The 15,687-nt window shown below is 49.5% G+C and overlaps 5 protein-coding genes across 5 annotated transcripts; 2 read left to right on the top strand and 3 right to left on the bottom strand.

The window, feature by feature from the left end:
* Window positions 1-40: 40 nt before the first annotated feature.
* On the top strand, window positions 41-2,863 carry ABOM_000043 (ABC-F family ATP-binding cassette domain-containing protein; the record flags this gene model as incomplete). Its single annotated transcript, XM_022527173.1, has 7 exons — window positions 41-47; window positions 249-394; window positions 448-637; window positions 690-878; window positions 935-1,127; window positions 1,178-2,429; window positions 2,498-2,863. The coding sequence occupies 7 exons, from the start codon at window positions 41-43 to the stop codon at window positions 2,861-2,863; spliced, it is 2,343 nt and encodes a 780-aa protein (XP_022394923.1).
* Window positions 2,864-3,985: 1,122 nt separating this feature from the next.
* Window positions 3,986-4,434, bottom strand: ABOM_000042 (VOC family protein; the record flags this gene model as incomplete). The annotated part of the gene is made up of 2 exons (XM_022527172.1): window positions 3,986-4,146; window positions 4,200-4,434. The coding sequence occupies 2 exons, from the start codon at window positions 4,432-4,434 to the stop codon at window positions 3,986-3,988; spliced, it is 396 nt and encodes a 131-aa protein (XP_022394924.1).
* A 3,291-nt stretch (window positions 4,435-7,725) lies between these two features.
* ABOM_000041 (opsin family protein) lies at window positions 7,726-8,821 on the top strand (the record flags this gene model as incomplete). Its single annotated transcript, XM_022527171.1, has 3 exons — window positions 7,726-8,060; window positions 8,132-8,277; window positions 8,331-8,821. The coding sequence occupies 3 exons, from the start codon at window positions 7,726-7,728 to the stop codon at window positions 8,819-8,821; spliced, it is 972 nt and encodes a 323-aa protein (XP_022394925.1).
* Window positions 8,822-9,167: 346 nt separating this feature from the next.
* ABOM_000040 (plasma membrane ATPase 2) lies at window positions 9,168-12,352 on the bottom strand (the record flags this gene model as incomplete). The annotated part of the gene is made up of 4 exons (XM_022527170.1): window positions 9,168-10,880; window positions 10,946-11,587; window positions 11,649-11,872; window positions 11,944-12,352. 4 exons carry the CDS (start codon window positions 12,350-12,352, stop codon window positions 9,168-9,170), a joined length of 2,988 nt encoding a protein of 995 aa, XP_022394926.1.
* Window positions 12,353-14,189: 1,837 nt separating this feature from the next.
* On the bottom strand, window positions 14,190-15,569 carry ABOM_000039 (FluC/FEX family fluoride channel; the record flags this gene model as incomplete). The annotated part of the gene is made up of 1 exon (XM_022527169.1): window positions 14,190-15,569. The coding sequence occupies one exon, from the start codon at window positions 15,567-15,569 to the stop codon at window positions 14,190-14,192; it is 1,380 nt and encodes a 459-aa protein (XP_022394776.1).
* Between the last annotated feature and the right edge of the window lie 118 nt (window positions 15,570-15,687).

Raw genomic sequence — 15,687 nt, 5'->3', positions numbered from 1 at the left:
AAACCCCATCGAGTGCCCGACGTGAGAAGGTCACGCAAAAATGAACAGTAAGGAGTTCTTGTGCTCTGCTGGGCGATGGCTCTTTCTTTATACGAGGCGAAGGGTTAGATAATTTTTGCAGAAATTGCATGGGCATATGTGCGCCGAGGCTTTCCGCTCTGAGTATATGAATCTCGCAAGGACATAACACGGCCATTGACAACTTCATCTATGTTTTACGCGCTCATTTCGAATCGAGTGTACCATAGCGCGACTTGAGTTCGTCTACATTGACAGTTTGACCCCCCGGCGATTCTATTCCCCAATTGACGAGACTATGACCTCCGCCCCTACAATCCTTGCCAGCTGCAAACAAACTCGATTCCACCTTCTAGATGACAATCCTTCGCCGGAAGTAAGTGGATTGATCTCCGACGCGATAGCATTCACTAACTGTATTCCAAAAAGATAGACATAGAGGGTCTTTCAATAACCGTCACATCAGCTCACGACTCAGCTGACGATGCCCCGAAAACAAAATCGAAAGGAAAATACAAGGCCAAAGCAACAGGACGAGAGCTTATATCAGATGGACACCTTCGGCTAAAGGGAGGCATTCATTATGGATTAATTGGACGAAATGGGACTGGGAAATCAAGTAAGAGATGAAGAATCCCGCCAAGGTAAACTAGCATTGACATACATACTAGCCCTTCTGAGGGCGATGGCTGAAAAGCTTATCCCTGGGATCCCTCACCCAACTCGAATTGCAATCTTACAACAGACGCAAGATCAAGATGATTCGGGAAGTACATACGGTCTGAACCTGGAGAAGACAGTCTTGGAGTCTGTACTTGGCAGTGATGAGGCCAGGAACGAGGCAGTTCGCTTAGCCGATGGTACTATAGGCCCCCCATCTTCTATAACTCTGAAAATACCATTAACATCGTGCTAGTCCTTGCCAAGAGTTTTGAAACAGAGGACCCATTGGAGCCTGTCCATGCCTTTCGTAAAATCAGATATGAGCAGGCAGGAAAGAAACTCTTTCTTGCTCAAAAGAATGCGAACCTTAAGAGTGGTGCGAGAGGCCTACAGGCACGAAAGGATGTGAAAGTTGCCGAATCAAAGCTTGAATCAACGGAAGAATTGTGAGACGATCGAGCCCGCCACCTCGAGCAAATGGCTTACCTTCAACTAGACTTTCTCAAGGACCCGATGCTATCGATGCCGAGGCAGTACAAGTGGATACACAGGAAGCAGCCGAGATGCTTCAGAATCTACAAGCTCAGCTTGAGGATGTATATCCCCCCCCGGCCCCGACCCCGGCCCCTCAACCTCACCTATCACGTTGGATCCAGCTGATAGTTATAAAGCTCAAACTTGCAGACATCGAAAACGAAGCCCGACGAATTCTACGAGGTCTCGGATTCAAAGAAGAAACTCTGCAGAGAAAGGTAGCTACGCTATCAGGAGGGTGGCGAATGAGATGCATGCTCGCAAGTGTTCTGATTCAGAAGCCCGATGTCATGATTCTCGACGAACCGACCAATTTCTTGGATCTACTAGGAGTAGTCTGGTTAGAAAACTACCTCCAACAACTCCGCGAGACATCAGAAACCACCATTCTCTTCGTTTCTCACGACAAAGAGTTTGTCAACGCTGTCTGTGAAGAAATCGTGATTCTCAGAGACCAGAAGCTCAACTACTTCCGCGGCAACCTTACGGCCTATGAAAAATACCATGAAGAACAGAAGCTGTACCTGGGGCGTATGAAAGAGGCGCAGGAGCGACAGATTGCCCATATGGAAGCTACTATCCGGGAAAATATAAAGATCGGAAAGAAAACGAATGACGAAAACAAGCTTCGACAGGCAAAGTCGCGACAGAAAAAAGTTGATGATCGGATGGGACTCCAGGTTGGTCCGAATGGGGTTCGCTTCAAATTGAGTCGAGATCTTGTGCGACCAGAGATCGTTGTACCAACCGATGAGAGAGGAGCGAGTATGAGTTTACCTGATGCTACTGCGCTACGATTCCCAGGACCACTGGTCTCTTTGGAAGGTATTACATTCCAATATAAGAGGAATGAGCCGGGTATTCTGGATGATATCAACATGGTTGTTCATATTGGCGATCGAGTCGGCATTATGGGTCTCAATGGATCAGGAAAGACAACTTTGATTCGGATATTGACTGGGCAGCTTATCCCATCTAAGGGTAAAGTGACCACCCACTCCCGACTCAAAATGGGGTATTATGGTCAACACTCTGTTGAGGAGCTTCAGGAACGGGGAAGAGAGGAGCCCAGTCTCACGGCTCTCAGCCTCTTGATGACCGAAGCAGATGGATCCCTCAATGAAGGTGCAGTGAGAGGGCTCCTATCATCTATGGGATTGCAAGGTCGCATTGCATCTGATGTGCCTGTAAGCAAATTGTCGGGTGGACAGCTAGTAAGTATATTCTTGAGTCTTCAACCCCCTTCTATCTCTATCGAAATAGCCTGCTCATAAATATACAGGTCCGCCTTGCCCTTGCACGTATTGTCTGGAGTGCCCCGCAACTTCTCATTCTCGACGAAGTTACAACGCACCTAGACTTCCATACTGTTACGGCGCTCGCAACAGCACTCTCCTCCTTCAACGGCGCCATTATCCTCGTATCCCACGACCGATTCCTGATCCGCTCCGTTGTGGAAGGCAAACGTGATACAGAGCATAGGCTCGATGATGACTTTGAGGGGTTAGAGGAAGAGACAGAAGAAAGCACAGCTCGCAGCCGAGCTGTGTATGTGGTTAAAGCGGGCAAGTTGAACAAGCAGTCGAACGGGGTGGAGCAGTTTGAACAGAGCCTCGTCAAGCGAGTGCAGAAGATGCTGTCGAAATAGGACTGCTGAATAAGTGCATGTGTATAGTGAGACCTTTAATCCTAAATTAAATGTCAAGTGGGAATGAATTCGGTTCGACTGTGCCGAGACTTAAAACTGCCCTTTCAACTGGTAAAACAGTCCAGTCCTACACCACGCGAGGCGGATCACTTGGGGCTTGAAGACTTTTGACCTATCAACCCCTGGGATGTAAGAGGCAAAGTAAGGATTCGACGACAATGCTTACTTTCTCTGTGATTTATTCACTTTTTTTCCAACTTTGCAAATCAATATAAGCCTGTTTCGCCGTGAATTCAACCAACGCACATTGAAAACTGTTTATCTATTTCTCGCAAAAGGAGCACAAGTGGGGCGTCAATCCTTTATCAGAAGAAAGCTTTATGCTCCCAAGTCTACCGGATTAAAACTATACAGACTGGGTGTCGAATATATAATCGAGGCACTTTTCGAGTTCTCTTTCTATTTCTTCGGAGAGAAAAGTAGCTTTACTGATTCTATATTACTCTAATTAATGAGTAAGCCCCTGCTTAACTATAACAGTTCTCTTAGTAAGAAAAAAAAGTATATATAAAGAGATCTATATATTGATATATTAATATCTATATTCTATAAGCCAGGGGCTTCTCTTCTAATTGGACTCTATTTATTGTTTCTTGTGGATCTTCTAATTCTTATTATTTTTTAGCCTGCAGCTGAAATAAATATCTGTTAAAGACTGAACTGTAAGGCTCGCTTTAGCTTTTGTATTTTAAGTTTTTTCTAAATAATTTCTTCATTCTCACAGAACTATAGGAAGATTCTGTGGGCCGAATCGTTATAGCAGTGTCGCCGCCAGCCAATTTTCTTACTTTATATTATATCTATTGTCTCTAGATCTTTAAGTCTTTCTAAAAATCTATATTCTGTGTATAGACAGTAAAAAGTCGCGATGACTCCTGTCTCTTCCTTGCTCAGCTCTATCACAGTAATATAGCGTTTAATTGTACTGGAGCACTGTATGGCTTCTCCAACGCACGCTTAGGACGTTGCCAATAGATAAAGAACACTTTTGTACGCATCTACAGCTTCATCAAGAAAATATCCACCTGCTCACCCATCATTGGAATACCCGCGGTGGCGCTTCTAAGGTCGATGGCACACTGCCTCAATATTGTTACCAGCTGCATCAATGACAAATGCCCCGTAATAATTCGCATGGTACATCGTGCGCAATCCAGGTTTACCGTTGTCCACACCTCCGGCCTTGATAGCCGCGTTATAAAAGACTTCAACGCTGGCACGGTCTTACATCTGTTAGTGCATGAAATCGATTCTATGTGGATTCCAGAAGACATACCAGGTGCACGAAATGCAAGGTGTGAGGGGTAGGCTGGGACGTCCTTGTCACTAATGACCCAAAAGTCTGCAGGAGCAACAAAGCCAGTATCCAAGCTCGATGCCATTCCCACAGCTTTCCCATCAAGCTGCTGACGGATCTCGTACCCTAGTGGCTTTAGTGCGGCAAGGTAGAGCTTGAGGCATTCTTGATATTTGGCCTCGGGAACGTGAAGACTAAGGTGATCGATGGCCATCTTCGGGGTTTGGAGGGGATGTGAAATTTGGTTGCGAAAAGTGGGTGTCGGTTTGGTCATTTTCTTCTCGGGGGGATGGGGAATATATAAAGGCGTTCAGGAGATAACCCATTTCCAACAATTGGCCGCATGTGTACGCATATCCACCCATCTTTCTGATCAAACCTGCTTAGTTGAAATAGTAGCGGAGTTTAATTCTAAATGCGGTGGCCATCGCAGTAGGGCTTACCCACAAGATGAATCCTTGCCATATCATCTCCAAGCTAAAGACAAACAGATTCCAAATATTGTCCACCAAATGTGGCTCGAACGTTCGGTGTCGGACTTTTGGCAGCGGGAGATATGAAGCCATTTCTCGATTCGGGCATATAAAACCGCCAAGATGGGGCCCACTGCAAATCTTGTCTTGGGGAGGTGGACCCAAGGAGCATCCCTCATACTACTAGTACCCTTCGATCGGTTCATTATTTGACAATTTGCATTGGAGGAGTCATGCAGATGATATACCCTGAGTCCTGAGGCATCACATGCCTGCACATCGCCACCCTCGCTCTGTCATGAACATCTCTCCTCGCCGCCATCAACAATAGACACTCACGCCCTCAAGTCTTTGTCTGCATCGATCTCGGTTTCATGCCCATGAAGCCATAGCGGCGCTCCGTTTGCAACAATTGCAGCGGACGAAAACTAGGTGTAAGACTCGGCAGGCATGCCTTCCATGTCGCTGAACTGCTGACCTTGATCACAGTGTGATGGAAAGCGTCCGGCATGCACTCAATGTATTTTCACACGACGGACATGCGAAGGATATTCCAAATCCATGGACCTTTGTGTCTCTGAAACACGCCTGTTACCTTTATGAGAGCTGGATATTATGACTCTGGCGAGGATCGGACATTATTCAGACAATGAAGAACCAACCAGGCCCTTGCGACTCTTAAATCATCCGTAAATGGAAGTCTAGAGTGGGACAGCACTGCGCTGGCTGTTAATAATTATCACCCGCGGTCTCGAGTAGTAAATTGTTCTGTAACAGCGTGGACAGCTCGAATCGTCCTCGCAAGGCCGGAGGTCAATACAAGAGGGGTGGAAGATATGGCCGCAGCCCAGCTTCTAACAACAATATATGCACCTGTCGGACACATCTCCTGCGTCTGAAAAGCATTTAGCACAGTCTCCGTATGAAGCTACCTCCAACATGTAACTTAATGGTTATACAATATCGCGAGCCAAGATAACAGGGCATCCCTGATGTGAATCGTTCGTTCAGCATCAGGCCGCCCCATTCTTCGCGCCTTGGAACGTGTATGTAATAGCCTGCAATGCCATAGTATCGTTATTGTCTGGGGTTAACCTCTTACCAACTGGGTCCAAACCTTTCCACTCAACAAATACTGTTGTGATTTCCGTGTCTTCCACTCTAGCCGGTACACCCGCGTTTGTCTTTCTGCGTGGCAGGGCGTGATGCGGAACAGCCCAGTCTACTCTGTGCAGAACCCTGTTCCGACCACGCAGATCTTCACGGCGATCATTTAATCTGACCTTTGATGCTTTTTTCTGAGCTGGCACGAGAATTCGTGTCGAGGTCGTGGTGATAATAAAATGGGATTACCGCCGCCGGCCCTAGGTTACTTGCCCAGTCTGCCCCCAAATACCTTCTTTTCATTCTCCTTCTAATAACCATGCATCCACAACGTGCCTCCAAATACGAATTCGACTTATCGGAACTACGAACATTCCAAGGCCTTCCGGATATTCCACCTCGTAAGTTCATTTCCCCATCCCCTCAACCCCAGCATACCATACTTTGCATCGAATAGTGCTCTAAGCGAATGAAAACCAAAATACAGACCAAGATCTAGAATGCTGCATTATCTGTCTTGAGCTGATAGTCTCAACGTCCGTCCTACGGGAGTTTCCATGTGGGCATCTCTTCCACCAAGTCTGTGCCGATGACTGGGTCTGCAATTTTGACGCAAGGTGTCCTATATGTCGCCAGGCGTTCTACTACTTGCGATATCCGCGAAAGCCCAAGCCTCCGCCCCCGGCTGTCATCCAGGAGAGTGGGCGAAGCTCGCGGTGGGGTTCTGAGAATATTCTTACTCATGGGACGTTTCATTCGCTTAAGCATTGGTGTAAGAGTAGGTTGAGTACTAGTACCAATGGCAGTGGGAGTTGCCACGCTCAGGGCGCGGCAATGATGATGGATAGCAACTCTGCTTCTTCCGATCAGTAAGCAATGGGGGGGGGGGTTTGTAATCGTGGTGTTGTGTCTCTGTATGAAACTTTGTGGTATTTAGTTCACTCAGGCTTCTATGTATCTAGCCTTTTCTTTTTCGTTTTTTTGTTTTTTTTGGTCCCTTGCTTTGTATATAATACATATCAATTGGATGGGCCATAAGTCCACAGCTATGACTAGAAGCAAGTACGGCTGGCCTGGATATCCCATATTGCCTCGTGACGTACCATCACCTATTCACTAGACTTCTCTGGGTGTAACTTCCATACATCTCAAGCAAGATAAGCCCTTTCAACTATACCTGGATATCAATCTTGGTACAAATGAAGAATCACCGCGTAGAGTACTGTACACCTAAGACAGTATTAGAAGAATAAGTGGATCCTCACCCTGGTGACATGATCTTGCATATCATCGACTACTATGGTGAGCTAAGCCAAGTTGGTACAGTACATATATCAGATCTACAATCCGCACGGAATGATCGACACAGACTGAAATCCCTGCAGGGCCGCGCGGACCGGCTCGCCTAAAAGAGAGCCTAGACTTGCTGCTTTTTCCGAATTGAATAGCTATGACGTTCAACACCGGTGTCAATTGTATGAGGGTCAGCGGCTGGAAGCAGGATGGCGAACGTGGCCTGCAAGTATTTGGTTCGATCCAGCAGCACACCAAAGGACCAGCCTATTTCTGTTTCTTCGTCCCCGTCCGCTTGCTTTGCATGCAGCCCACAAGTCCGCGACAGCCGGTCCACACGGACCGGAGTAGATACAGTCGTACCGCACCAAGTTACTCCAGTCTTTCAGTGTAAACAAATCGGAACCAAGATACATGCACGCATGGCTAGCATAAGAGAACGGAATCGATTACATCAATGACTCGTTTATTAGTGCATGATATATACCCATGTGGCTCTGGTGATACACGCAGATTTGCTTCTGATAGTTTTTCAAGTACGGGTCATAAAGTCCGCCTGTGGGCTATGTCATTGAGAACCTATCTGACTTGTCTTTCTTATCTGGATCTTCAATAGTCCTACCACTAACGACAGAATGGGCGGCAACAGGGCAACCCACGTTAATCCTTTCATAGTGAACGACAGGACTGTTGATATTCATATCACTGTCCGCGGCTCAGATTGGTATTGGGCTGTGATGTCGATTATGGGCTTCACCATGCTCGCGATAATGGGGCTATCCTTTCGCCGCCCTCCAACGCAGCGAATATTCCATTACCTTCTCGCAGCCGCTGCTTTCGTATCAATGGTAGAACACTATAGCATGGCGTCTAATCTCGGATGGGTTCCGATTGACGTTGAATGGCATCGAAGCGGCCACTTGGATTCTGGAATGAATCGCCAGATCTGGTGGGTTCGGTACTGTGGCTGGTATGATTGATCTCCATCCCATCAACCCTATGTTATGCATCGCATGTTGACAGCATTTTGCCACATTGCAGGTTCCTAATCTGGCCGCTTCTCTCTCTATCCGTGCTTTTCACCTGCGCCGCCCCTACTGTGCATACACTCTGGGCGTGCTTTCTGAGCGCGGTGATGGCTATCATGGCAGTAGTCGGTGCCGTGGTCCGCAGCGACTACAAATGGGGTCAGCATAAACACATTGCTTTCCCCGAAGACGTCACTGACATGCGAGTTTAGGATATTACGCCTTCTGGATCTGGTCCTGGCTATTGCTTGTCTATTCTCTACTCATCGCACCTCGAGGATATGCTAAAGCCTTAGGCCGAGACGTCGAGCTCGCCCACATCATACCAGCCAGTTGGATTTGTCTGCTCTGGATGCTCTACCCTGTATGCTGGGGGGTTAGCGAGGGAGGCAATGTCATCCCGCCTGACTCGGAGTTCATCTTCTACGGCATCCTGGACTGTGGCCTTATTCCCATCACCTGTGGGGTGTTTCTCTGGTTGCATGCCGGAATCGACCCAAGCTATTTGGGGCTGTATATTCGTACATATAAGGATCCTATTGGGGGACGGATGGAACCGGCACTTGTTAGTGGAGGGGTCGAAAAGTCCCAGGACATTAGGGCTCCGGGCACAGTAAATGGGGGTACCGGCCAGCCCACTGCTTCTGAGCCTGGTCAGCTCGTCGAAGGAGTCCCGACTGCGGAAGGACAGGAGACGGTCTAGGTAGAGTGTCTTCGCACACGACGGGCGCCAGGGAGGGGACGTGGGTATGAGATCGTTTGGAAGTGTCTGGCACTTCACTGAATTTGCTCGTTTCATTTTTAGGTTATTGACACTGATTATGGATTGTCAGCGATTTTATCCCGTTTGTTTTTTCTGACCACGCAGAATTAATGTCTAATACAACTTGATCAAACATTTCCACTGTCGAGAAACATCGCAGCTACTGTATATGAAATCTCTTTCTCGAGCATTATAACCCCCCGGCAGCATTTCCAAGTTCCACCACCGTAGGAAGTCAGAGAGGTGGGGGTCCAAAAATAGCGAATATCACTCCTTTCAGTTGCTTCTACTCAGCCTCTTCCTCCTCTTTACTGGACGCCAGGAAGAATCGTCCACTGCCCGTCCCAGCCTCCTGGACATACTGAACAGTGACCTGGGCTAGATGACTCAGGATATTTTCGACCTGGATCTCGCCTCTGCTGCGCTTCTTCCGGCCCAGGTCATCCAACCATCGAATCTTATTGAGGGCATAATACAACAACGCAATCACAATAGTCACGCCCAGTGAGTACCCCCAGACCCGGACAACAGTCACGATATCGGTCCATCCGTTATGAGTTTCTTTTGGGGAGTCCAGCAGCTGGTCGAACGGGTTAGTAGCCATATCCCGATTTGAGAACCAGCCAAACAAGCAGAAGATTGTAGCCAGGGCATCAACGCCGAAGATCGCACCCACTAGCTGAACAGATGGCCATGTGTCGCCGCCTCTAGTCACGAAGATTAGCCAATTCTCGGTCAGTGCCACTTCGAGAAATATAATCTCCTGGATTGAGCCCCAATTCTGGATAATGCCACCGTTAGGAAGGAACATGGTGCCCCGGATCACCCATGTTGCTGCGGCGAGCAAGATACCGAGAATAACGGAGATGATCCAGATCTTTGGCAGCTGCCACTCGACAGGACGCAGCTCGTAGGATGCGTTATCGTATGCCACAGCGACCGTGGCGAGGTCTGCAAACAGTGCTAGAAACACGACTAGATCGCTACGGATACTCTCGTTGAGGATTAGCATGGCGGTTACGAGGTAGATCTCAAGGTGCAGACAGAGTGCTATTCGGTATTGGATATAGGCCTTCATACGGTGGAAGATCTGCCGCGCGACTTTGATAGAATCGATAATGGTGGAGAGTCCCGGTTCCAAGAAGACGATATCAGCAGCGGACTGGGCTGCCTCGGACGCGCCTTCGACTGCGATCCCACAGTCCGCTTTCTTCAACGAGGGCGCGTCGTTGACTCCGTCTCCCGTCATTGCTGTGAGATGTCCACGCTCCTGTAACATCTGCACCACCTGATATTTATGTTCTGGAAACACCTCCGCAAACCCATCTGCTCGTTCCACAAGGTCTCCGGCCATAGCACCCAGGCCTCCGCCGATGAGCCGTTCGGAATTGTAGACTTTCGTGCCAAGCGACAATTGTTTGCAAGTCTCCTTTGCAATGGCTATTGCATCCCCAGTTAACATCTTGACTTCTATACCCAGTTTTTGGGCCTCAGCGATTGTCTGTGCGGTGTCTTCCCGTGGGGGATCAAACATGGGCATCATCCCAAGTAGCCTCCAGTCCTCGCCTTCTTTACGCACGGCAATACCTAGGGAACGGAATCCACGACTGGCAAACTCCGTCGCCTTCTCCTTATACATCTTTGCCTCGGAGGAATTGGTCAGCCGTAAAACGGCCTTGGGGGCCCCCTTCGTGCATGTATACTGGACACCGTTACACGTTGCAACCGCGACAATTCGCTTGGACACGGGGTCGAAGGGGTGAAATTTCTCTACCTTCCACCCTTGCTGCAGGATTTCCTTCGCTCTGGGATACTGTTTCAGTGAGAGCACAGTCACCTTGTCGATCGGGTCCAGCGCGTTCACGTTATGCGAGGAGGCCAGCGCCGCCACGGCGAACATCCAGTTCACATCCACTCCTTCGGCCACGAACGGCTCTCTGATGCTAAGGCGATTGGCGGTTAAAGTCCCAGTTTTATCCGAGCATAAGATATCGACTCCCTTCTACGATCAGCCTCAAACTTGAAAGAGGGGGGGGGGTCTGGAGTGGGATAGAAAGGGCCTACAGAAAGAGACTCGATGGCAGTCAACTTCTGCACAATGGCTTTTTTCTTCGCCAGATACGCAGCCCCAACAGCTAAGGTCGTTGTGGTGACCACCGGAAGACCAACGGGGACCCCAATAATCATCAGCGCCAGGGTATAGAACAGCAACGTCTGTTCTCCGGGTGATGCAATGGGGATATTCCGATAGAACCCGCCAATCCACACCGCTAGAATCCAGGCCATTACCAATACCAGAAGCGATGTTCCGATACTATCCATCACCATCTTGAAATGGCCAGTGTCCTTGGAATCCTGCACCATGGCTGCGGTCCGCCCAACGAAGGTTCTCTGGCCGGTTGTTTGGACCACCGCATACGCCTTGCCCCTCTTACACCCGGTCGTGTAGAAGACGGTGTCCCCCATGTATCGGTCCACGGCGAGCGATTCCCCTGTAATCGCTGAATGATCGCACGCTACAATCGAATGCCCGCGTCTGGTCCCCGCATCCTCACCGGGGTCGCCGTCCTCTGATTGAGGGCTTGAGCCGTCTAGCACCCCGTCCTGTAAGAGTTCCTTATACTCCTTCCACCCGTTTTCACGATTGTTGTACGCACAAATGACCCTAGCATCTGCAGCAACGGTTTGTCCCTCATCGATCACGATCTAGAGCATGGCTTGAGCCAGAATCCGTTGTAGAGTGTGGTTTCACTGTAGGTATACTTACCACATCCCCAGGAACCAATTCTCGAGCCAGACAATCCATTTCCTGCCCGTTGCGCACGATCGTAGCCCGCATAGCAATGTCGGCTTTCAGACTTGCAACAACATCTGCGGCCTGTTTCTCCTGGTACCAACCGACGGCGGCATTCAGACAAAGAATCCCAATTATGACGCCGAAATCGATCCAATCCTCTAGTCCAGCGGCAAGCAGGACGGCGAGCTCCATCACTATGTAGCCCAGCATTAAGCATGATGATGCAAGCCAGGAAGTGCGAATCAAGGTAGTAGGCAGAGCGTACCATAAAGAATAGGCCCCTGGAAATATGATATAACCTTCGCAAATGGGTTCTGCTTCTCCGAAGCCAGTTCATTGAACCCGGCGACATTACGCCGATGAGTAACGTCCGTATCAGTCAGACCATCTCGGATATCAGTCAGGAGCCAACTGTCAGGGAACGTGCGCGAGGATCCGCCGATGTGTTTCCAGCGGAATTTCCTCTTGCGCCAAGGGGCATACCACACTCGGTGGACGCGCACCTCACCTTCGTCGGGGCGGACGAAGTCGGATTCTCGGTACGCAGAGATGAACTTGACGAGGCGAGTGAATTCATCGACGTCACTAGGGTCTTCGACATTCGTGGGGGACTGCAGTTGCTGAGCAGCGTGATCGGCGTCGCCGGGGTTGTCTTGGGGCATGGTCGGGGCCATTTTACCAGGCAATAAATCCTAAGGCCCAGTGCGTAACGGGCTCTAGAGTCACACATACGAAATCAACACGGCCACGCGCAATGTGGTTGCGAAAGCGATGCTAATGCCCAGTCGGTTTAGGTTCTAGGCGAACTCTGTATATCCCGCGAAAGACTCTTATGTGAATCCGATGACCGCAAAGGGGTAAATCGTGGTAGTGATCCGCTGACAGTATCTAACGTCATCTCCGAGGAAAAGCTGTCTATACTTTTGTTCGGCGATTCTACATAGGGTTAAAACCAGGCATAGAAGGTTTATGGCCGGACGGACCGGACGACCCGGTGAGTCATAAGAGGCGATCGGTGACCTCATGCGCTGGAAGATCACATAGATTAAGGAGTTAGAAGCATCTGGGATGTGGTAGTCCTGCTGTCTTCTGCATTTAGCTCATCATCGCAATGTTGTTGCTGGGGTCTGTTTCTCGGAACCCCAATCCCACGCACCTCGCTGTCTACTAGGATTTGTCTGCCGACTCTGGCCGCATGAGCCGTGACGTAGTCAGTATATCTTCATGGTGTTAATACTGCTATCGCCTGTCGGATACTAATTGAGAGATACCCCAAGAGTCCGCTCCTCCGGTATGCCGGTCATCACCGCGCATGCTTTCCAACCTTCGCGTTTTGACGTCCATCAACATGTGAGGCGAAGTGACTGGGCGCAAACCCAGCCCGGGGTGATCCTTGTATTTGTCATTGTCTTTCTCGTTGGTTTCGGCATTCTTGGAATAATAGTCCATAGGGAGTGGGAGGCTCGCAGGGCCGAGAGGGCCGAATGGACTGTTGAAGAGATCAAGGACGATGTTTAGCGTACACTGGCAGGATATTGGTATCGCAGCGACATTTTCTCCAAGTAAATATTTAACCGGTTGGGATTGCAGGAAATTCCTTTATCAGATTCCGAGAACCGCGGTGGTATAACTTCTAGTGGTGTGGGATATCGCTCGCTATAGAAAGTGACTTGCGCGTGACCAAGAAACGCATAAAAAGACTAGTGACCGTTCCAAATTTTATCTACCCACCACTGCTTGTTGTCTCCTATGTATTCATGCCGTAGCATATTAAATCGGTACGAGATAGCTAGGTACATCTATCAAATATCTCCCGATCCTAAACGGATGCCAAAAGCATGAAAACATGCCATCACGGATCGTCCTCATCCATCACGGCGAGACCGAATGGCCCCTAAACCAGCAATGTACCGGGCCCATAGAGATTCCGCTGACGCCCAATGGCGAGGAGCAGGCCCATAACAATGCGGTGCACTTCATTAGCGACGAGGCGGGCAACAACAAGGTGATCCAGCGCGGTAGGATCGGGCTGGTGTATGTACCTACCTCTGTAACCAATTTCCAGGACAGTTACTGATGACGTAAGGTGGTGAGCTCAGGGATATAGATGTAGTCTGCGCGGCGCATGGACATATCCTATCGGCGCGTGCGTTGAGGGGGGAAGCGCAGCCGCTCGAGACTTCGTATTGAAGCTGCGGGAGAAGGGACTTTGCAGTAAGCTTAGCTGGGAACAGGTACTATGTAAATCTCTTAATTCGGCTGAGACCGGAACGAACATGGGCTTCTATGGACTCGGTGCAATACGTCTCTAAGAGTGATGAAGGCATTTTTAGGAATGAAATGAAGTTGTAATGTGTTTCTCGGTGCCTAGATATATAACGTGACCACAGGCACATTGATTCGCGATGATCTCTGACTTTATGGGCAGGTAGACTGACAAGATCTATGGGAATGCCCCCAGATGGAGCCTCTTCCATCCCAGGACAGCCGCGTGGTGAAACACCTACGGTGTCATCGGAAACACACAGGTGTGGCGAGTCCTTGAGTCCACTGCAGACTCCCGATTTCGACGACGAGGAAACACAAAGCAACTGCCACACTCACACTCCCATAAATATAAGCATGCCGACGCCGCAAATCGGACAGTTCGAGAACCCAGGTACTGACTGTTGTCAGACACCCGCAAAACCCGTCCATGATTCCTTCCAGCACCTCGCAGCCGGTAATTCCGCCTATGGTGAGCGGAGAAGTGCTGACTGTGGCATGTTGTACGGAGTAGGCCATTCCAAATACCATCGTGCCGACTATGTTAACCGTAAAGGTTCCCAGTGGGAAACCGATTATCCGGCTATTTAGCTTGAGGGAGAGATAGAAGCGGGATAAGCAGCCAATGGGTGCAAAGACAAGAGAGAAAAGAAACGGTCCGCGCCATATATTTGGACTCCATAACGTGGTTGCTCCGTGAGCTTGGGGGAGAAGGACCACGAGACAGATGGCAAGGATCCATAATGGCCAAGCTAGGATAGCGGACAAAGGGTCGACGTATTTCCGCAACCACACTTGAGGCAGACTGGGCGTCCATGGAGAGAGACCCACTGCAAGATGAGCTCCAAGAAAGAGACCGGCCAAGGAGAGACCGATCTCCGTGAAGAGGACGGCGAGAATGGACATGAAGCTAAACCCGCCATTAGGAGATTTCAAACTGGCAGAGCCAGACGCGAACAGGGAGACCTCGTCATACGATCCGGCTGGCACCACTGGGTTATTTGAGAGTGCCAGATAGGCATCGCGCATGAAGGTGGAGAAAGACGTAAGGCTTCCACAGAAGCCCGTGGTCAGTCCGATAAACAACGGTACGGTTTTCCTGTGGGCTTTGATATGCGCGGCACGCTGTGGAGGGTCGTTTCGCACATGGCCAGGGAGACTTGATTTGACGCTTTCAAAGTGAAACAGCTCTTGGTCCTCGCTCAGGAAGCCCATGATCGTACTGCCCCCAACGTTCGCCCACAGAACACTGGTATTGACTGGTGTCCCCGGGTAGAAGGTCAGGCATTCAATGACCACCCGGAGTAGAGTACCAACCATCGAGAATAAAACAAGATAGGACACAATGTACGTCGTCTGCAGGAACTTCGAGATGCGTCCTGGTTTCGGGTGTTTCTCGTGCAGGGTTTCGTCCGGGCTCTGCACATCATCGGGTCCAACAGGCTCATTTCTGGCGTCTCGAGGGCTGATCTGAGCGCTGCGTTCTGGCTGATGTTCCAGGTAATCCTTCAGCCGCACCGACTGCTCAGACGGATCGTACACAGGGGGTGGGCCAGCAACCTCGTTCAGATTGCTTCCATCGTGAGGTCCAGGGCGACCATTCTGCTGCGAACCATCCGAGTTCATTGTCAGTTCTGCAAAGCCGAAGAGACTTGACAGCAAAACGATGAGGTCAGTCACGCGTCAATTTAATTATTATTTATTTTCCTCCCCTTTTTCTCCATTTTTTTTTTATTTTTTTCCT

Source organism: Aspergillus bombycis (assembly GCF_001792695.1).
Source record: "Aspergillus bombycis strain NRRL26010 chromosome Unknown contig00001, whole genome shotgun sequence".
Lineage (NCBI taxonomy): Eukaryota > Fungi > Ascomycota > Eurotiomycetes > Eurotiales > Aspergillaceae > Aspergillus > Aspergillus bombycis.
Note: the sequence above shows the minus strand (reverse complement) of the source record. Positions and strands in the feature narration are given on the sequence as shown.